The sequence below is a fragment of the Trichechus manatus genome, unplaced genomic scaffold (genome assembly GCF_000243295.1).
Source record: "Trichechus manatus latirostris isolate Lorelei unplaced genomic scaffold, TriManLat1.0 scaffold00031, whole genome shotgun sequence".
Classification (NCBI taxonomy): Eukaryota; Metazoa; Chordata; class Mammalia; order Sirenia; family Trichechidae; genus Trichechus; species Trichechus manatus.
In genome coordinates this window covers 7,064,637-7,085,883 of record NW_004443967.1, presented here as the reverse complement: position 1 = coordinate 7,085,883, position 21,247 = coordinate 7,064,637, and the positions used below count along the sequence as shown (strand labels likewise).

The 21,247-nt window shown below is 38.1% G+C and overlaps 2 protein-coding genes across 2 annotated transcripts in view; both read right to left on the bottom strand.

Annotated features, from left to right (window-relative positions):
- Window positions 1-5,437, bottom strand: part of LOC101348761 (inactive pancreatic lipase-related protein 1) — a 36,615-nt gene extending 31,178 nt beyond the window's left edge. The window contains 1 exon segment of the mRNA XM_012555104.1: window positions 5,426-5,437. Coding sequence (XP_012410558.1) covers window positions 5,426-5,437 — 12 coding nt within the window.
- Window positions 5,438-5,929: 492 nt separating this feature from the next.
- Window positions 5,930-19,211, bottom strand: PNLIP (pancreatic lipase). The gene is made up of 11 exons (XM_004374956.1): window positions 19,166-19,211; window positions 17,619-17,773; window positions 17,052-17,174; window positions 13,634-13,768; window positions 12,765-12,876; window positions 11,188-11,307; window positions 10,972-11,091; window positions 10,362-10,480; window positions 8,087-8,216; window positions 6,666-6,774; window positions 5,930-6,092 (listed from the first exon to the last, which is right to left on the bottom strand). Exons 1-11 carry the CDS (start codon window positions 19,209-19,211, stop codon window positions 5,930-5,932), a joined length of 1,332 nt encoding a protein of 443 aa, XP_004375013.1.
- Between the last annotated feature and the right edge of the window lie 2,036 nt (window positions 19,212-21,247).

Here is a 21,247-nt window from a genome sequence, read left to right as displayed (position 1 = left end):
CCTACTTGGTCGTGGTGTATTATTTTTTTGATATGATGCTGAATTCTATTGGCTAGAATTTTGTTGAGAAGTTTTGCATCTATATTCATGAGAGATATTTGTCTGTAATTTTCTTTTTTTGTGGTTTCTTTGCCTGGTTTTGGTATCAGGGTTATGCTGGCTTCATAGAATGAACTCAAAAGTGTCGCTTCCTTTTTTATATTCTGAAATAGTTTGAGTAGTACTGGTATAAGCTCTTTTCTGAATGTTTGGTAGAATTCTCCAGTGAAGTCATCTGGGCCAAGGCTTTTTTTTTGTTGGGAGTCTTTTTTTTTTTAATTACCTATTCAATCTCCTTTTGTTATGGGTCTGTTTAGATTTTTAACATCACTTTGTGTTAGTTTGGGTAGGTAGTATGTTTCTAGAAATTTATCCATTTCATCTAGGTTTTCAAATTTGTTGGAGTGTAGTTTTTCATAATACTCTGTTATGATCCTTTTTATTTCAATTGGGTCTGTTGTAATGTCCCCCATTTCATTTCTTATTTGGGTTATTTGTGTCCTCTCCTGTTTTTCTTTTGTCAGTTTGGCCAGTGGTTTGTTGATTTTGTTAATCCTTTCAAAGAACTAACTTTTACTTTTGTTGATTCTTTTTATTGTTTTTCTATTCTCTAGTCCATTTATTTCTGCTCTAATCTCCATTATTTCCTTTCTTCTGGTGGCTGTCGGCTTTTTTTTTTTTTTGCTGTTCTCTTTCTATTTGTTCAAGTTCCGTAGTTAATGTTCTGATTTTGTTCCTTTCTTCTTTCTTGATGTGTGCATCTATTGCTATAAATTGTCCTCTGAGGACTGCCTTTTCTATGTCCCAAAGGTTTTGGTATGATGTGTTTTCATTCTCATTTGATTCTAGAAATTTTCTGATACCATCTCTGATTTCTTCTATTACCTTGTGGTTTGTAAGCAGAGTGTTATTCAGTTTCCATGTAACTGATTTTTTTCCTTGCTCTTCCTGTTGTTAATTTCTACCTTGGTGGCATTGTTGTCAGACAAGATACTTTGCACTGTCTCAATGTTTTGGATTTTGTTGAGGGTTGCTCTGTGGCCTAAGACATGGTCTATTCTGGAGAATGTTCCATGTGCATTGGAAAAGAATGTGTACTTTGCAGCTCTTGAGTGGAGTGTTCTATATATGTCTATGAGGTCAAGTTGGCTGATTGTGCCCTTTAGGTCTTCTGTATCTTTGTTGAATTTCTTTCTAGATGTTCTGTTCTTTAGCGAGAACAGTGTATTGAAGTCTCCTACTATTTTTGTAGAACTGTCAATTTCTCTTTTCAGTGCTGTTAGAGTTTGTTTTATCTATTTTGGAGCCCTGTCATTGGGCACGTAGATGTTTATAATGGTTATGTTTTCATAATGGATGATCCCTTTAATCACTATATAGTGTCCTTCTTTGTCTTTTATGGTGGATTTTGTTTTAAATTCTATTTTATCTGAGATTAGTATTGCCACTCCTGCTCTTTTTTGGTAGCTGTTTGCTTGATGTATTTTTTCCCATCCTTCGATTTTTAATAAATTTACATCTTTGTTTCTAAGGTGTGTGTCTTGTAGACAGCATGTTGTTGGATCCTGTTTTTTTTAATCCATTCTGTCACTCTGTCTCTTTACGTGGGTGCATTTAGGCCATTTATGTTTGTGTAATTATTGATAGGTGTGAGTTTATTGCTGTTGTTTGTAGTGCTTTTTTGTGGTTCTGACATTTTATTTGTTCCTCTTACTCTCCTGTGCTGAATTCCTTTTGTTTGTGGATTTTGTTTTCATTTCTTTTGTTTTTGAAGATTTTGTTTTTACTGAGACTTTGTGTTTTTCTTCTTTATTTAGATGAGTAGGTTTGTTGACTTTCTTTGTGGTTACCTTGAAATCTACCCTTATCTTCCTAGGTTTGAACCAGTCTATTATTACTTGGTGTCACCTTGCCATCTCTTCATTAGAAAGTTCTATACCTACACCATTTATTCCCTCTTTTATTGTTCTGATGTTGTCATTTACAGATTAACCTCTCTGGTTCCCTGTTGTAATTATTTTGTTTTTTTTATAGTCCTTGAGAGTTCATTTCCTAGGTTGGTATCTGGGTGATACAATCCTGCGTCCTAGATTCAGCCTGTGGTCTGATGTTGTTTGTTCTCAGACTGAAGGACTCCGTTTAATAATTCTTGTAAGTTTGGTTTGGTTTTTACATAGTCCCTTTATTTCTGTTTATCTGGAAATGTCTAATTTCACCATCATATTTGAATGAGAGTTTTGCAGGATATATTATTCTTGGCCGGCAATTCTTTTCTTTCAAGGTTTTATATATGTCATCCCATTGCCTTCTTGCCTGCATGGTTTCTGCTGAATAATCTGAGCTTAGTCTTACTGTTTGTCCTCTGTATGTGACTTTTTTGCTTTTCTCAAGCTGCTCTCAGGATCCTTTGTCTTTGGTTTTAGCAAGTGTGATTATGATATGCTTTGGTGATTTTCTTTTCGAGTCTATCCTATACAGGGTTTGTTGAGCTTCTTGGGTGGTCAGCTTTTCATCCTTCAACAAACAAATGGCACTCAGGGAGCTGGCCAGTGTGGGTGGGTGGTGTCCAAGTAGCATAAGGCTGATGCTGGTGCCTCCTGGCCAAGAGACTGTGGCTGCAGGGAGCAGAGGAGGCCGAGCGGGTGTGAAGAAGAGTAGGCGGTGAGAAAACATATATCGCTGGTTACCGGTTGTTCTTTCTCCTGCTGGGAACTCCGTGAAGCTTCTTTCCCGTACTCCCTATTCGTTGATCTCTGACTGGAGTCCTAGATGGCAAATCTGTGCTGCATAAGCTGATGGGGACCTCTGCACATATCTCTCCTTGCTCTCTGTTCTCTGTCAGTTTCTTTTTCCATTTGGTGCTTGGCTGAGTTCTTTATCTCTTCATTTGATGTTTAGGGTTTCAGGACTGACGTTTGTCTCTGTTTGACTTAGTTTTTCGGGTCTTTGCTGTGGAGGGACGGCATGGTGCTACTATCTATAGCGCCATGTTGCCCGGAAGTCCTGTTTGTTTTTTTATTCTCCCCCTGTGTCTTTGTTCCCGTTTTCCTCTTTTTATGCCTCATTTTGGATTAACCGATTATTTTTTATGATTCCATTTTATTTCCTTTGTTGGCTTATTAGCTATATTTCTTTGTTTTGTTATTTTAGTGGTTACTTTAGAGTTTATAGTATATGTTTTTAACTTTTCACATTATAACTTCAAGTGGTATTATACCAATTCACATATGGTATAAGAACCTTCAATAGTATATTTCCATTTGTCCTCTTCTACCCTTTACAGTAAGGAGCACTGGTTAAATGGTTCAGCTCTTGGCTGCTGACCAAAAGGTTGGCAGTTCGAACCACCAGCCACTCTGCAGAAGAAAGATTATGGCGTTAGAAACCCAACGGGGGAAGTTCTAGTCTGTCCTACAGGATCACTATGAGTTGGAATCAACTTGATGGCACACAACAACAACACCCTTTATAGTACTGTTGTCATACATTTTACTTATACAAGTTATAAATCCCCAAAATATTGACATTATTTGTTAAACTGTCAATTATCTTTTAATGAGACTTAATAATATTTTAAAAATCTTATGTATTTACCAATGTTGTTATCATTTCCAGCGCTCTTAATTTCTTTCTGTAGATCCATTTCCAACCAGTATCATTTTCCTTCTGTCTGAAGACCTTCCTTTAACCTCTCTTATAGTGCTGATTTGCTGGTGATGAATTCTTGTAGCTTTTGTATATTTGAAAATTCTTTATTTAATCTTCATCTTTCAAAGTTATTTTTGTGGGTATAGAATTCTAGGTTAATAGTCTTTTTCCCTTCAGCACTTTTGAAAATGTTGTACCACTTTCTTCTCACTTGTATTGTTTCAGACAAGAAACCTGCTATATTTTTATCTTTGTTCTTCAGTATGTAATGTCTTTTTCTGTCTGCTTTTAAGATTTTCTCTTTGTTAGTAGTTTTGAGCAATCTGATTTTGATGTGTATTGGTGTTGTTTTCTCCATTTTTCTTGGATCTGTGGCCTTATCATTTTCATCAAGTTTGAAATATTTGGGGCTATTGTATCTTCAAATATATTTTTCTGCCCTTCCTCCACTGGGGACACCAATGACAAACATATTAGGTTGCTTGAAGTCTCACAACTCACTGATGCTCTTTTTATTTTAAAAATGATACCATCTCCTTGCTCTGAATTTCGGATAGTTCCTGTTATTATTTCTTCAAGTTCACTAATCTTTTCTTCTTCAATGTTCAGTCTCCTTTTAATTGTATCCAGTGCATTTTTTCATCTCACATATTGTAGTTTTCATCTCTAGAACTACAATTTGGGTCTTTGTTATATATTCCATGTCTCTACTGATCTTTTTGGACAAATGTAATACAGGTATAATAATTATTTAGTATTCTAACATCTGTGTCAGTTCTGGTTTGGTCTCAGTTGATTGATTGTTTTCCTCATTATAGGTTGCGCTGTCCTGATTCTTTGCATATCTGAGAATCTTTGATTGAATTTCAGATATGGTGAATTTTACCTTGTTGTCTGCTGGATAATTTTGTATACCTGTACCTACAAATCTTCTTGAATTTTGTTCTCAGATGCAGTTATTTGGAAACAGTTTGACCCTTTCAGGTCTTCCTCAGTCTAGGCTAATTATTCCCCACTACTGGGGCGAGACCTTCCTAAATACTCTACCCAGTGCCTCTTGGATTACGCATTTTTCCAGTCTGGTTGGTGGAAATAGGCACTATTCCCAGCCCTGCAAGAGTACTTGGCACGCTTGCCTCTAATCCTTTCAGATGGCTATTTCACTGACCTTGAGCAGTTTCCTCACACACATGTGCTGATCAGTATACTGCTGAACATTCAAGAGGGCTTTGCAGATCTCTCGTGTTTTCCCTCTGTGCAGCTCTCTCCTCTCTGGTTCTCTGTCTTGTAAAATCTAGTCGCCCTGGTTTTCTGGATTCACAGCTCTGTCTCCTCAACTCAGGCAGTCCACTGGACTCTGCCTGAACTTCTCCCTGTGCCACATCCTGGAAATTGTCTCAAGGCAGTAAGCTGAGGCAATCGTAAGGCTCAGCTTGCTTGTTTCTTGCCTCTCAGGGATCACCGTCATTTTTTTACCTAATGCCGAGTGTCTTGAAAACTGTTGCTTCATATATTTTGTCTGAATTTTTTGTTGTTTCAGTTGGGAAGGTAAATCTGGTCTCTGTTTCTCCATTTTTGCAGGAAGCAAAAGTCCCATCATTAGGGTTTTCTGAGAACTGAATGATGTGATGACAGAAGCGTAGCACTGTGCCTCAGAATTTAACTTAAGACTGAAAACACTTGTGCTAATATTGGTATTTTTATTATCATCATCAGTTCACCTTTTCTGGTGGTTTACCATGGTAGACATCCTTTGGCTCATACACACCCCAGTCTTGGTTACTACCTAAGGCTGATTTCCTGGACCTCTGACTTCATTCAGGGGGCCAGTGATACAGAACAGTCTCTTTCTATCTTTTGAAGTTAAGTTTTTTCCTGATAATATAAGTGTTAATTTGGTGAACCCAAGAAGTTTGGGGGAGATGCTGGTCAGCCATTAGCACACATTAAGCACACGGATAGCACAAGGTGGAGCTACCAAATGAAATCATCTAGGATTATGAAATTAGATTCTCATTCTAATACTTCATTTGTACCAGATAACACAACACTTATCTACAAATCTATCAAGGTTGTTTTGCTGAAGTTCTACATTTTCCTCTAAAGAAACAAAACGAAGCACATGTGACTGGTTTGTTGGAGAGTCACTATAAGAGGTTTAACATAAGGTAGACTTTGAGTAGGAATAAAATTACAAATTGACTCAATACTACAAATCCCTTTGGAGTTTTAGTACATATACTTACACAGTTCCATCGTTTCTTTCCACCACAACACTGGATGCTCCCAGTAGAGTTGAGCTGCTATCATTGTTATACCAAATAAAGTTAACCTTCTGCACTTTTCCAACATTCACATTTGAGTCAATTGCATTGGAATAAGAATTGCCTGGTTGGAGAGAGCCCCTGGGAGTTAAAAGTTAACAAAAACATACATGAATATATATATATACAAATATAAATATATATATACATATATATGTTATGAAAACCAGCTTACAATGTATAGCTAGCTGAGATAATTGATATTGTATCTGTCATTTTAATGTATTAAACAGGTGCAGATACGTATGCTAACTCAGTGCAGTTCATTTGCCATTCACGCCTCATCTTACTTTAAAGTCATCCTTACTTAAACATGTTTTAGTCATAATTTCCCCACAATTTCATAAATAATGACGTCACTATATCATCTTTTCCCAGCTGTTTTGTGGCCAGCATAATTCTTTAGTGATTGTATATCAGATGTCAGACATCAAGGTCAACATCAATGGTTTTCTCAGAAAGTAGCAAAGACAAACATTTCAAAACAGAATTCTGAAATGTATTAAGGTAAGGTGTGAAACACTCTTCTTTTTAATTATATATGGCATTACTAAACTCATTTATATATAGTGAATAAACTATAACATAGATAAAAAACATTATACATGAGAATTATTCCAACATTTTAGAAATTTAGAGTAATATTTCACTTACTGGAAAATTTCATACTGATTAGAGTTTCCTTTATCCCCAAACAAAGAAACTAGCATTTTTCCTGAAACCTTAGCTCCTGACAGTGTGACAGTTACCTTGTACCTCCAACCTGCATGAAACAAAAAATCATAAAAGTCAGCTTGTAAAGAAGATTCACTGAGAATAGGCTAATTTGGATTTTACTATTGTACAATTTTGAGTAATTTATATGTGGTGTTGATAATTCTTCGTAGACATTCCTTTATCCAAATGTTCAGGAGACTGGCATTGAGAGGGTGACAAATCTTTCCAAAGTCAATAGATTTTTTTTTCAAATCAAGGGACTGAAAAGCAATCCATTTTACTCTCAAGTTTTTAATCTAACAGTTTATTCTTAAATGTTATAAGAACTAATGTTAAAAAGTTAAAAAGTTTATCAGTTTACTTCCTTTTCAAAGATCACAAAATTTTAGAGTGCTGTCTTTTTTTGTCTAGATAGTCTATCATCATTTAAAATTATTCTGTAACTCAAATTTCCACAGCCATTGGAAATGTATTACTTTCTGGTAACTGAAACAGAGTTCCTTTGCTGCTAGTCAATAGCGAACTCCCAGTTTTGCCATTTCGAGATAAAATTTGTCTTTAGTTTTTGGAATGCTGCTATGTCATTGACTCCCATCCACGTAGTTTTCTTCTTCTGTTACGCAGAAAAGAAACCTGGAGCCTGTCCTCCATCCCTCACCACCCTCATCTTCCAAGGAGTCTACAACCCTAAAAATCTCTCCAATCTGTCAATGCCTTTCCATTTCCACAACCTCTGCCATCTCTCTCTTGCATTACTCTTTCTGCTTGTACTAAACCTCAGCACTTTACTTAGTGAAACTTGACTGAATATGAAGAGGTTGGAGTAGAGAAAGACTCCTGAATTCAGCACCAGAATCAAAGGTGAATCAATTTATTATTATTTTTTTAAATAAATTATTTTATTCTTGTTGTTGTTGTTGAGAATATACACAGCAGAACATACACCAGTTCAACAATTTTTACATGTACAACTCAGTGACATCGATTACATTCTTCGAGTTGTACCATTCTCACCTTCTTTTTCCAAGTTGATCCTCCCCCATTAACATAAACTCATTGTTCTCTCAGTTTCCTATCTAATTTTTTGAGTTGCTATTGTCAATTTGAACCCATATAGATACATCTTAAAAGAGCACAATGCTCAGGGGAAGCACTTTATTGTATCATTGATAGTTCAAGCCCAAATCTGTCCTGCCACCTAAACTAGCCATAATCCTCTTGAGCACTGTATCTGAACATTTTCTTCACTTTGGAGAGGGGTTAAAGCTTTTGTATAGAAAAGCAATTTTACCCATTTTCAATAGATATGACAAAATACATAGCATTAAGAATTGAAGGTAAGTAAAATAGAAACTTACGGGCAAAATTACTGGCTTCACCAGTGTTTAGATAAAATAGCCGACCCACTCCATTGGTTTTCCCAGGAAAATTATCAGCATAATGACCCATCTGTGGGCAGCCTTCGCTTGAACAGGGGAAGCACTTGTTCTAGTGAAAATAAACGTATGATGAATGAGGATGCTCTTTCCTTTAATAGTGCACATTCTTCTTTCCACATGTTGCTGCAATTCAAATATTCTAAAGCAGATTCTGTTCTGATAGTTTTTAGTAGTGTCTCAGTAAAAGTTAAAATGCATCTTATGAAAATGGATTATTCACAATAAAAAAAATCAGTAATTTCACTGTTAAATAACACAATATCAACAAGAATATAAAAATCACACTCAGGAGGATTTATATTTTCTCTCTTGTGTCTAAATTGCCCCAGTTGGCCCAAGATTTCCATCTGCCTGCAAGGTGGTAAGAATTTCTTTTAGAAGGCTTGCAAAGAGAAAGACCAGGAGGTGATAATGAGCTCCTCACATGGCAAAACAGGATCCAGTAGGAAGGCAAGAGGCTCAAAAGTCAGGCTTTTCTCAATTCCTTTAGCTCCTATTTAGTAAATCAAAACACGACTCAGATACCAGAATTCTCCCAATGTGGAGAAAAAAATGCCCCCGAGGGCCATGCAGGCTTAGACAGGAGGTTGGAGTCTGGCAAAGAGGAGTATAACATAGGAGATTGTCCACTCTTTCTAGGTCAAGGAATTGTGGGGAAAAGAGAGGAAGCAGGAGCAACAGAGTGTGGAGGAAAGCATCCCAATTCCTACTATGGATTGGCTAGGCTGCTACTACTCCACCATAGAGGCAAGGGGTGGACTCCAGGATCAATGGACCAGATAATGGACTTGGCAGAATCTCAGGGATCTGCATCCAGCAAGGGAGAAATAGCCAAAGTTCTCTGAGGGCACTGCCTGGGCTAGAAGAACAGACAAGCCCCAGACTTCATCTGCAAATGCCAGCAGTGCTCCCATCAATAAGGCAGACAAGGATATTGACCAGAGTTCGATGCAGCCAGATGACCCTGCACCCATAGGCCCCCAAATCTCCCCCTCTGCCAAACACACACACTGACCACCACTATTATGATCACCTTGCCTCGATACAAAATTGGAGAAAAGCTGTTCAGGGGGTTCAAAGGCTGAGAGATCTGCAAGACTGAAATTTTTTTCTTATAAAAGCGACCGAGCATTACCTAAAAGGACTGTTCATGTACTTGAATCAGACTAAGTTTCAACTGGATGCGACCTAAGGCTATTTTTGTTAGTTTGTTTTCCCCATTAACTAGAGGACAAGAACTTGGGAAAAAGATAAAAATAAATTTAAATCAAAGAAAGGGGAGGTTCATTCTTATTATATATGCAAGCTGTAATGTGAATAAAATATGCAGCCCCAATAATAGTCAACATTTGCAGAATACTAATTATTATATTTTAGGCTCTAAGCTAAACAATTAACATATGTCATCTCATTAAATCTTCTGACCAAATCTATGGAATCATACAATTATTATTTATATTTACAAATGACAATAGTGTCTAAGAGAAATTAAGTATTTTGCCCAAAGTCACTCAGCTATTTAAGGATGAAACCAGGATTCACCTCCTCTCTTTAATCAAGGAGGTGTATCTTCTGGGTAATTATGACAGCATTTGGCACATTACTTAAAATTTTTCTTATTAAATTGCATAGGTTACAAATTTTAATTTGATAAAATTTATAGTAAAAAGCCAGTTCAATAAACAACAGGCAATAGATGTCATACTCAAGATCACACTTAAGAATCTTAACCTAGCTATCTAGAGAATATCAAAGAAGATGAAAACTCAAAAAATATCTTGGCAAGTATGAGATTACATAGATTACATATTTATATACCTATAATCATATAGTTTTTAAAGGTCAGCATTTAAGAAAATTTTTACAGTTTCATTAACAGCCTGTAGACATAGCTCAGGTTTCCCTAGACTGTCTCTCATTTAGAACTACTTTCAAAACAAGTTTGAAATTTTATCTGATAAAAACAGCAGTGATAGAGAATAAGATAGACCTGGGGCATTTCCATTTTCAAGCCCACTTCATCTCAAATTCCCTAATGCTTTATCACTATTAATGTGTACATATGATTAAAAGTATAAGTAATTTGGCAGCGACTGAGTAACGTTTGTTGAATGCATGCTGGGTACAGAGAGCCATACCAGGCCTGAGAAGTGACAGTCACTATGTTCTTGGGTGGAAGGTACAGTGTACTTACTTCGGTGAAACTACTGTAAGAAGAACAAGAGAATCCAGCAAAACCATCAGGGTTGAGAATGCTGTCAGAATAATACCGGAAGCTTCTTAAGTGATTACAGGCCAAAGAGCCAGAAATTCCTTTGAAATTAGACATGATTACACATCAGTGACATTGTAGTTTTCCTGACTTTTCTCTAATCAGTATCAATTCATGGAGGTCACAGATAGAAATTATTGATGAAGTGTATCTATGAATCAAAATGCAATCATAAATCAATAAGAACCATTTAAGATTATAATAGTTATGTCATAGTTAAAGGAAATGGGAAAATAACTTTAGAAGGGAAAGATTGGTCTATATAGATATCTAAGTGTAATTTAGGAATATATTCCCTGAATAAGAACCATGGAAATTTGACTGCAAATACATTTTCCTTCCAATGATCTCCTTATGCCCTCTTTCTCCAATTAAAAACCTCACAGAATGCTAAGTATCTCGGGAATACAATTAAAAGTCCTTTGTTATATAAAATGTGAGACCTGTAAAATACCGAGATATTTAACGATTTTGGCAAAACAAAACAGAAACTTTCCCCTAGGACATCTCTTTATACACATAATGGTTTTACCTTGCAAGATCGAGTCTATGTCAATAATCTGAAACATAGCGTTCTTCTTGCATCCGGGCATTTCTAATCCTCCATTTGGAAAGAAATCTAGGTGGCCCACAGTTTGGCTCATTCCAAACCCTGTGGAATTTTAAAATAAGGGAAGATTGATGTTAATATATAAAATTAAATTGATGAGCAGCTGATCACTCTGAGAAGACAAGTTGAGGAGCTCACCCAAGTTGGGGATAAGGGGGGCAGCATCAGTGTGGATTGCATCCACAAACATGGCATCACTGGGATCCAATCGGACTAATTCCGGTGTTCCCTGAAAGTAAGGTTCAGCTGGATCCAATCCTAAAGCAAAAGGGATGTGTCATGTTAACATCCATCCGTATTTATGCACACTCACCTTTCCTCAGTAGTTACAGATATGAGGGCAAACACTGGCTGTAATTGTGAGTTATCCATGGGAAGAGATATGCTAATTCTTCCTTACCCATTGCCATCTAGTTGATTTCGACTTCTAGTGACCCTATAGGACAGAGTAGAACTGCCCCATAGGGTTTCCAAGGCTGTGATCTTTATGGAAGCAGACTGCCACATCTTTCTCCCAAGGAGTGGCTGGTGGGTTGGAACCACAGACCTTTTGGTTAGCAACTGAGTGCTTAACCACTTCGCCACCAGAGCTCCATAGTTCTTCCTTACCTTACTATTTTTTGAAGAAAAATCTGCTTTTAGTTTGCTATTTGCATTAAAGTGACTTTTCCCCAAACCATGGAATTTGCCTCTACTAATGGATGTTTAGTCACTGGGGACAATGCCATCACTGGCTGCAGTCATGGGGAAAACCCCAGACTTCAGGAGATATTGGACCCCTAAAAGCTGTCCAGACTAGAATAGTCCCCACTAGACTATAAACTTCCATGAAGGAGAGGACCTTGGTTGTCACAGTTGCTGTGACCACAGGCTCACTTAGCACCTGGATGAGCAGGCTGTTGTAAACACTTACAGAGTATAGGAAAGAACATTTTGTGTAAATGAATCGCTAGACATTCCAGATGCCCGCACCAATCCAAACGCAACGAACTTATCCTAGTATGTATGTACGTGTATGTGCATGCATCTATGTATTTTCGAGAATCAGGAGCTCAGAGACAGAAGATAGAGGAGGCAAGTGGTTGTTCCCTAAAATACTCACCTCTTTCTCTTAAGATTATAGCGTTGTTTTAGGACCTAGGTATCCAACATGTGATCCCACTGGCCCAATGCATCCAGTCTGAGGTTTTTAAAATAATATTTTTATCTAATTAGTAGCAGGAAGAACTGGCAGGCCAGGGAAACCTGACCACCTGACCATCGCCTCTCCTCCACCCCAACACACACATACAACTTTGGATAATTGACTAAGTTTGGGCTAATTAGCAACTTCTACTGAAGTAGAATATAATTAATTAAACAATTTTGAAGTCTTCAGTATTAATTCTATTTAAATTACACCATGAAACTTGTGCTTTGTGAATGCCTGCTGAAGGAAAAATAGGTATGAATGAGGCCTGCAGATATTCTTAATTCGTATTTTAGTCACATGCAGTATTTATGTATTAAATAGGGCTCTGTAGACCAAAGATCTGTATCAATAAAAAATTCCCAAGACCTCAGAACCATTGATTTCTGATCCAGTTTGGAAAATGTGCAAGTCTGTCTCCTCAGGTGAAAAGCAGGGCTGCACCAAATTTCCCTCCTGTATTTCCTTTTAGACCCATTTGAGCTACATTTACTCTAATGTTGCAGCTTTCACTGTTTTGACCAACCTGTGATTCGTCCAATGGTGCCTTTCAGCCTTCTTCCGGCCTCCCCAGCAGCATGGGCACCCAGGCTGTGGCCAATGATGTGGACATTGGAAGGCGAGTACCCAAAAGTCGACTGTTGGAAAGGAAATCTCTTCAGAATGTTTTCAAGTATTGCAGGATTAAAGATGGGTACAGAAGGGAAACCTCTGAAAACTTAAAAAGACATACTGCCTCCTCAAAGCAACTGCTTCTCATGGATTTTTTTCAAAATTACAATTGAAGAAAAGGAAATGGGTCTAACTTTTGAACAATTGCCAGTGGGGCTTTATTTTTTCATTTTACAATATTGAGAGGATCCTTAATAGGTATGGTCAGTATGAAGAACTGTTACCCAGAGATGATGCAACAAGAATTTGGATTAGAAAATAATAATGAAAGCAATTACTTCAGTACATACAAGTTTAATTGTCCTATATTTTTTGGTTACCAAGTCAGGTTATCTTGTTATCATTGTGCTTCTCTTAAAAAAACAAAACCAAAAAAAAAAAAAAACTAGTTTAATCTTGAGGTTGACACTGTCATGTCAACTTGGTTTGGCAACTAGTAAAATTAAACAAATACTGGGGGAATTAAGCAAAAACAACCTACCTGGCTGCATGGCAAAATTTACCTAAAAAACAAACAAACTAGTTTATTGACTTAAGTAGATTTATTGATGAGGTCCAAATCTAGATGTTTTGCATTTTTCTTTCCAACCAAGGGAAAGCCAAATCTCAAGCGAGAAACGTCTTTACCAATTAGTAAACCTACAGCATTTAAAAAAACAAAACAAAAAAACAGAATTCAGAGAGCAAGATGTATAGGCTCTTATATAACCTGGCGGCAGTTACCTGAAGAACTTCAACAAAATATGCCACTTCTGCCCCCACAATCCGGATGTTTTGCGTAGCCTGTGTGTATCCGGTGTGAGACCCCTTTTCCCAGTCCACACAGATGCAGTTCACGCTTTCTACCCGAAACATGTTCTGTTGGAAGAGACACAACTAAATAGGTAAACAATGCAGGGTCTTTGTTAATTACTAATTTGCACATTTGAGGACTAGGATAAATTTCCACCATATCATGCTCGCTTTTAATCCCAAAGCAATGAACAAAGTCTTTAGTCTGTTATGGATATGAAATTACTCCTGATGTTTAACATTGACTCCAAACTGGAGGTTTGGCTACAGCAGGAATTGGATTCTTCAGATTTCCACTGCAACACAGGCATAGAAATTTGATTCATGAAAAATCTCATAAAATGTGGCACTGTAGCTGTCTCGTTAGATCCTTAGAAATGTCATTAAGACTATATTGTCTTACACTAGAATGTACCCAAGGACATTGCGTGTTTTGTTCAATGGCTGTATTCTCAGTGCCCAGACTGTTCCTGGCACATAATAGGTGATCAATAAATATCTATTGAATGAATGAATGAAAGATTTGTTAGGACCCTTTAGCTCAGTATATTGAATGTTAGTGGGTAAGTTTTTCCATGATGAAAAGACTAATCAAAGTTTTTGGATGAAGATGCTTTACTGTACATCATTGAAGACTTATTTCACATAAAAACATAACTACTAGATACCCACTGGAAGTCTTCTATGATGGGGATCAATTACAGTTACAGAAATGTTAGATCTGGCAGGAATTTTGTTTGTTTGAGTGTGTGTTTATACATACCTCCACTTTGTTCCAAAAAGAATTTGAGAAAAATAAAGCAATATTAGAAGTCATCTTCAACTCCCTCATTGTACGGATAGAAAAATCCAAAGAGGGGAAATAATTTGCTAACGTTATGGTTAGCTCATGATAAAGTCAAGGCTGGAATCTGGGATCTTTAACATCCTAGTTTAATACACTTGCTTCTCTATCATAATGCAACAGTGTTGTCAAAATCAAATTAAATGAAAGAAAAACATGTCTGCTTCTGGGGCCTTGGAAATAAATTGTGTATAAATATCTAAAAATCTATATTCTTTTGAGCTATGAATCACTTAGTATTTTTTCTTCACTGTTGTATAGAATTATATTCCTGTATCCCCAATAATTCTCAGCTTTAAATTATTTTTGAAGGCAGATCATTGTTTTACTCTATTTCTACACTTGTGAAGTGAAGGGACTCTAGCCTGTTTATTTCATTTATCTTCTGGATCAATGGATACACTCTGGAGTTGACTCAGTTCAGCTTTTGACTTGAGTTGTAGACAGGCCTGAAATGAAATGGGTTGAGGATGACATTTGTGTCTTTTTTTTTGAGACCTCTGAAAAAAGGACTGCGAATAAATGAATAAATGAATAAATACATGAATAAATGAATCCATAATGTTCTTCAAACACTGGCAGCAACTAGAAAAAATTATTCTATTTGATTTTCTATCTTTTAGTTCTTCATTATCACAGGGCCATGTTTAACATTGACTCCAAACTGGAGGTTTGGCTACAGTGGGAATTGGATTCTTCAGATTTGCACTGCAACACAGGCATAGAAATTTGATTCATGAAAAATTGCATAAAATGTGGCACAGCCAAAAGCAAATGAAAGAAAATGAATCGTTGGTTCCAGTAAACGTTAAAACAAGAGAAGTCAGAAATGAAAACCTATCCAGTTTTCCTAGATACCACTACCACAGGAGATCAAAGATTTAACAAGTGAAAATCAAAGGACAAGAACGAGTGTGGGCCAGCTTGTACAAAGCAATGAAATGGATGCTCCATTTGTAGTTAGTTGTTTTTAGGCGCCGTCAAGTTGGTTCCGACTCATAGTGACCCTGTGCACCACAGAACGACACACTGCCCAGTCCTGCACCATGCTCACAGCTGTTGTTATGCTTGAGCTCATTGTTGCAGCCACTGTGTCAATCCATCTCATCGAGGGTCTTCCTCTTTTTTGCTGACCCTGTACTTTACCAAGCATGATGTCCTTCTCCAGGGACTGATCCCTTCTGACAGCATGTCCAAAGACACATCCAAACTCCCTGAGGAACTGAATTGCTGGGCTGAGTGCTGTGGGGACCATGGTGTCAGGGAACATGTAGCTCAATTGGCATAACATAGTTTATAAAGAAAATGTTCTCCATTCTGCTTTGGTGATTAGCGTCTGAGGTCTTAAAAGCCTGTGAGCAGCCATCTAAGATACTCCACTGGTCTCCTCCCTTCGGGAACAAGGGAGAATGAAGAAAACTAAAGATACAAGGAAAAGATTAATCCAAAGGACTAATGGACCACAACTACCATGGCCTCCACAAGACTGAGTCCAGTACAACTAGATGGTGTCCGGCTACCATCACTGACTGCTCTGACCGAGATCACAATAGAGGGTCCCGGAAAGAGCTGGAGAAAAAAGTAGAACAAAATTCTAACTCACAAAAAAAGACCAGACTTACTGGCCTGAAAAAGACTGGAGAAACCCCGAGACTATGGCCCCTGGACACCCTTTCAGCTCAGTAATGAAGTCACTCCTGAGGTTCACCCTTCATCCAGAGATCAGACAGGCCCATAAAACAAAACAAGACTAAAGGGACACACCAGCCCAGGGGCAAGGACTAGAAGGCAGGAGGGGACAGGAAAGCTGGTAATAGGGAACCCAAGGTCAAGAAGGGAGAGTGTTGACATGTAATGGGGTTGTTAACCAATGTCATAAAACAATATGTGTACTAATTGTTTAATGAGAAGCTAGTTTATTCTGTAAACCTTCATCTAAAGTACAATAAAAAAAGAAAAAGAAAGGAAAAAAAAAAAAAAGAACTTGTGTGGGCAAAATGAGATATCTTAGCTCCTCACAGGAAAATTAAAAGCTATTGAAAAAACAAGGTCCTATGATGAACTGATATGCATCAGTATGGTAGCATCTGTTGATAAAATTTTGAAATATCCCTGTACTTGTTATTAAATAATGACTACTCAGAGCCACTGGTGGCATGGTGGTTAAGAACTCAGCTGCTAATCAAAAAAGATTGGCAGTTCGAGTCCACCAGCCTCTCCTTGGAAACCCTATGGGGTAGTTCTACCATCCTATAGGGTCACTGTGAGTCAGAATCTATTCACCGGCAACAGGAGCCAAAACATGCCTACCAATCTGATGCTCAGGTTCCCTCCCTAACCCCACCTCCTGGACCTTCCATGAGAACCCCAGGCCCAGAAGTGCTCACAGGATCCTCCAGTGCTATGGGGTCCAGCCCATGTCCCAATTGTTTAGGGTCTGTGCCTTACCAGTTGTTAACTATCACTCCAGAAACACTCTTGCCTTAAGAGATTACCACGTCTCACCTTGCATATGTCAGGCGGCCAGCTTCCTTCTGCCTTGTCGTTGAATCCGTGAATAATAAAGCGGGTTTTTCTATTCTTTTGGAATTTGGAGGCCTTGATAACTGATGAATCTGCAGTTACTACCTATTTTAGGGGAGAAAAGTGTTTAATGTCAAGTTTCTTATGGTATGCAATAGAATTATTTGTACATGGAGGGAGGTGGGAGGTGGGAGAAGACTGCCAGGATTTGGGATTTTGCTGAGTAAGGATCCTCCCACACAACCGAGCTGTTCACAATCATCACTAAGTGGTGACTTTCTAGCCATCATGAAATATTTAGTTGTTCAACTTGGAATAATATGTTTGCTATATAAATGGTATCATGGAGATAAGACAAGAATAATGTCAGGTTAGTGAACCTTTTATAAACAAGTTACATTAAATAATACTTAAGCTCACTGTCCAAAAAGTCTACAAATGTGTGTATTCCACTGTCTAATTTGTTCTCTTTAGAAACCTCGACTATTTAGTTCTCTTCATGACATGAAACCCAGGGAACTTAGTTCTAAAAACCATGTGTGCTCTTACTTGAAACGTGTCTTGGTTCTCGTTGGTGAACAGGAGGAAGCGGGTGTTGACATCTTCTGGAGACCAGGGCAGGACTTTGAAGGGTCTTTTTAGAGTTCCTGCCCATGGGTTATCATCAGTGAAGCAGCCGAGTTGGTTGTAGCAGACTTCACTTCCTGCAATCACCCAGAAGTTTTCCAAGGATGTTAGTTTAACCAGAACACTGTATTTAATCATCTCTCTGCCTAAATATTAGTTAAATTATATTTTATGGCAAATTTCCTTCCTCCACTTCCCCAAACACCCTCCCATCCACACACCCACAAAACAACTTCAAAAGACAGTGTTCTTGTTAGAGACAGGGCTGCTTTCCTCATTTCCACCATGCACGGCTGCCTTTCCCCATGTCTCTTGCTCAGTCTCATGCTAGGACCTGTTTTGGTCTTTCAACTAGGGTGTCTTCCTCCGGCCATTGGTGACTAAGGAAAGAGTGTCCTTGTGTCCCCAGGCCTCATGGAAGGAATGAGGGTCTCAACAACTTTTTAGCCACTTCTGGCTTTAGGCTTTGGATGGAGAGCTCAAGTTTCATGCAAACTCAAGTTTTTATCTCCACTCTGGCTGAGCAGTTATATCTCTGACCTATGTTTGAGGGGCGTTCTGGATTCCCGTGATGAAGAAGCTGTTCACAAACAAACCAACCAGCAACCCACGGTTTGACAAAACTCTAGGCTTGAATGTTGCCTCATAAAGGAACAACTCAAAGGAAGGGTTCGTAAGGAGGATAAAGTCTAGATTAATAGTTGGAGTAGGAATAGCAACTGTAGTGGGGACTGCATTAACTGAGACCTTTCTAAATGCCAGGTGCTGGGCAAAATGATTTACATGACTCATCTCATCTAAAGCCTATAACAACCCTCTGAGACAGGTGGTATTATTATCCCAATTTCACAGATGAAGATACTGAAACACAGAAGAGTTGAGAATTTTGTTCATGGTAATGCAATTGTAGATGGTAGAGACAGAGTTCAACCCCGCACTTGACTCCAAGCTAGGGTTGCTTTAACAGATGAAAACACAAAATGCTCAATTAAATTTGAATTTTACATAAATAGAATTATTTTTTAAGTATAAATGTGTCCCATATTTGTTGTTTATCTGAAATATTTATGGTTTATCTGAAACTCAAATTTAACTGGGCATCCTGGATTTCCTCCAGCAACTCTATTCCAAGCGCTTGTGTTCTTTAACGGTGTCCTCTTCCTCACTCTACTCCTTATCCTCATGGTGGCTTGAGTTTACCTGTCGTAGCCCTTCTTCAAAGCCTTGAGCACTGAGTCTCTCCCAAACTGAAAACCAAAGCAAACCCCTTGCTGTGGAGTCAATTCTGACTCATAGCAACCCGATAGGACAGAGTAGAACTGCCCCATAGGATTTCCAAGGCTTTGATCTTTACAGAAGCAGACCGTCATATCTTTTTCCTGCGGAGCAGCTGGTGGGTTCAAACCGCCCACCTTTCAGTTAGCAGCTGAGCGCTTTAACCACCGTACCCCCAGGGCTATTTTTCTTACCTGCCACTGCCCCCAGCAATATTGAGAGTGTCCAAATTACCAGCATCTAAATAAAGTTAAAAACTTGAATGAGTCTTGGCTAAATCAGTTTTTTAAAAGACTGGAATAATTCAAGTTCAGTTAGACCTAAATCACTAGAATTCGGGTAACTTCTAATAAACAAAGCCTGGAACATATGTTTCTGACTCACTGTGGCAGTTCCGTCCCGTCCAGTCCTGCACATGACCAGATAGCGCCCAAAGGTCCTTTTATAGGCAGACCTTATCTTTTTCAGTAGTTCCATGGACAAGTAGCACGAGAAGAGAGGAGGTTCCAAGGATGTATTTATAATTTTAGTCATAGATAAACCCAGATTAACAGTGAAGGGAAAGTTTTCCACAGTACATCTGGGAAGATGAAAAACGGATCGATATGAAAAGTTCTCTTCCAATGTGATTGTACAATGCGAAAAATCATCATAATTTCATTGTAGCGAAGATTTTAGTCTGCCTCTTTTTTTAGTTTACAATTCTCTCTGCAGGTCTGCGGGCATGGGTGAAATTCAATTCTGTTCACATATTTGACAACGGCAGTCTTGAAAACAACTACTAAAAGCTTACCAGCTCATGCTGTTTTGGTGTAACCTTGCCTTACCCTCAATAACAGTGAAATAGAGGCAATTTTTCAAGAGATTTCATTCTTTCCAGGAAAGGAGTTGATATTCTATTTTGATAGTCCGTAGAACTAGTTTATTTCTCAACAATAACATGAAAGAAAGAATAAATGAACTAACAAAAGGAACTGGGGGTATTCCCAAGAGCATAGATGTGGAACCAGTGACCCCAACACCAGATGAAATTATAAACTCAAGAGAAAAACAAAATTCAACTTGGTAAAAAATAAGCTGGGAAAGATAATCTGAAAGAGCAGTATTTGATAGAAAATAATTGGGATGTTTTTAGTTTGTGATGAATTGCTTGAAATAAATTTTAAAGAGACTGCAGTGGGATACTATAATTTTGAAAGACCAGGGTCATTTAGCCTGTACAGTATACAAATATTAGGTTGAACCATATGAAATTGCTACTTCTGTAGGTCAAAATGGTCAAATAATAATTCAGTCCCCTGACAGAGTTTACAGGTACAGAAAAAAACAACAAAATTATTAGTATATGAGGAAAGTTCAAGAAAGCTAGTAAGGGAAAAGTTAATAACAGAAGAGAAGGCACAAAGAAGGAATTCCATGGATGGGAGATTGGCAAATTCCCACTTAATCTTCATATGTCAGCATGTCATCACCTCCCCATGGCGTCTCCCTACCCTGATTAGGCTGGTTCCCTCTGTCTGCTCCAAGAACTGTCCTCAGAACTTCTTCATTTGAGACCCATGACAATAGTTGTGAATCATAAACTCAGAGAAGGCTGGAACTCTCTGGGCTTTGTTGTTGTACCTTAGCACCTACCCCAGTGCTTGATATGTTGCTGTTGTTGGTTGTCCTCCAGTCAATTCTGACTCATGGCGATCCCATGCGTTACAGAGTAGAACTGCTCCATAGGGGTTTTCTGGTCTGTGATCTTAATGGAAATAGATTGCCAGGCCTTTTCTTCCTTGGTACTGCTCTTTGGGTTCCAACAGTCAATATTTAGGTTAGCAGTTGAGTGCAAACCTAGGGACCTTTGTCTGATACATAAAACCAAACCAAACCCATTGCTGTCTAGTTGATTGCAACTCATAGTGACCCTATAGGACAGAGTAGAACTGCCCCACAGGGTTTCCAAGGAGTGGCTGGGGGATTTGAACTGCCGACCTTTTGGTTAGTAGCCATAGCTCTTAACCACTACTCCAGCAGGGTTTCCCTTGACCACATAGCCAGCCCGTAATACAACCCTGTTGAATGAATGAACAAACAAATGTAAGAATGCATATGAAACGCAATTTATTTTGCATAATCTTAATAGTAATAATCACATACAAAATCTTACAGAAAAGCACTGTAGTTTTTTTTTTTTTTAAATTGTACTTCAGGTGAAGGCTTATAGAACAAATAGCTTCTCATGAAACAGTAGTACACACATTGTTTCATGACATTGGTTAACAACCCCA

Excerpts from the sequence above, each read along its gene's own strand:
- PNLIP (XM_004374956.1), bottom strand. The coding sequence starts at position 19,211 with ATGCTGGTAATTTGGACACTCTCAATATTGCTGGGGGCAGTGGCAG. Across the intron at positions 13,769-17,051 it reads GGCCGCCTGACATATGCAAG|AACATGTTTCGGGTAGAAAG; the intron begins GTGAGACGTGGT and ends CTCTTCCAACAG. Across the intron at positions 12,877-13,633 it reads ATTTTGTTGAAGTTCTTCAG|TCGACTTTTGGGTACTCGCC; the intron begins GTAACTGCCGCC and ends CCTTTCCAACAG.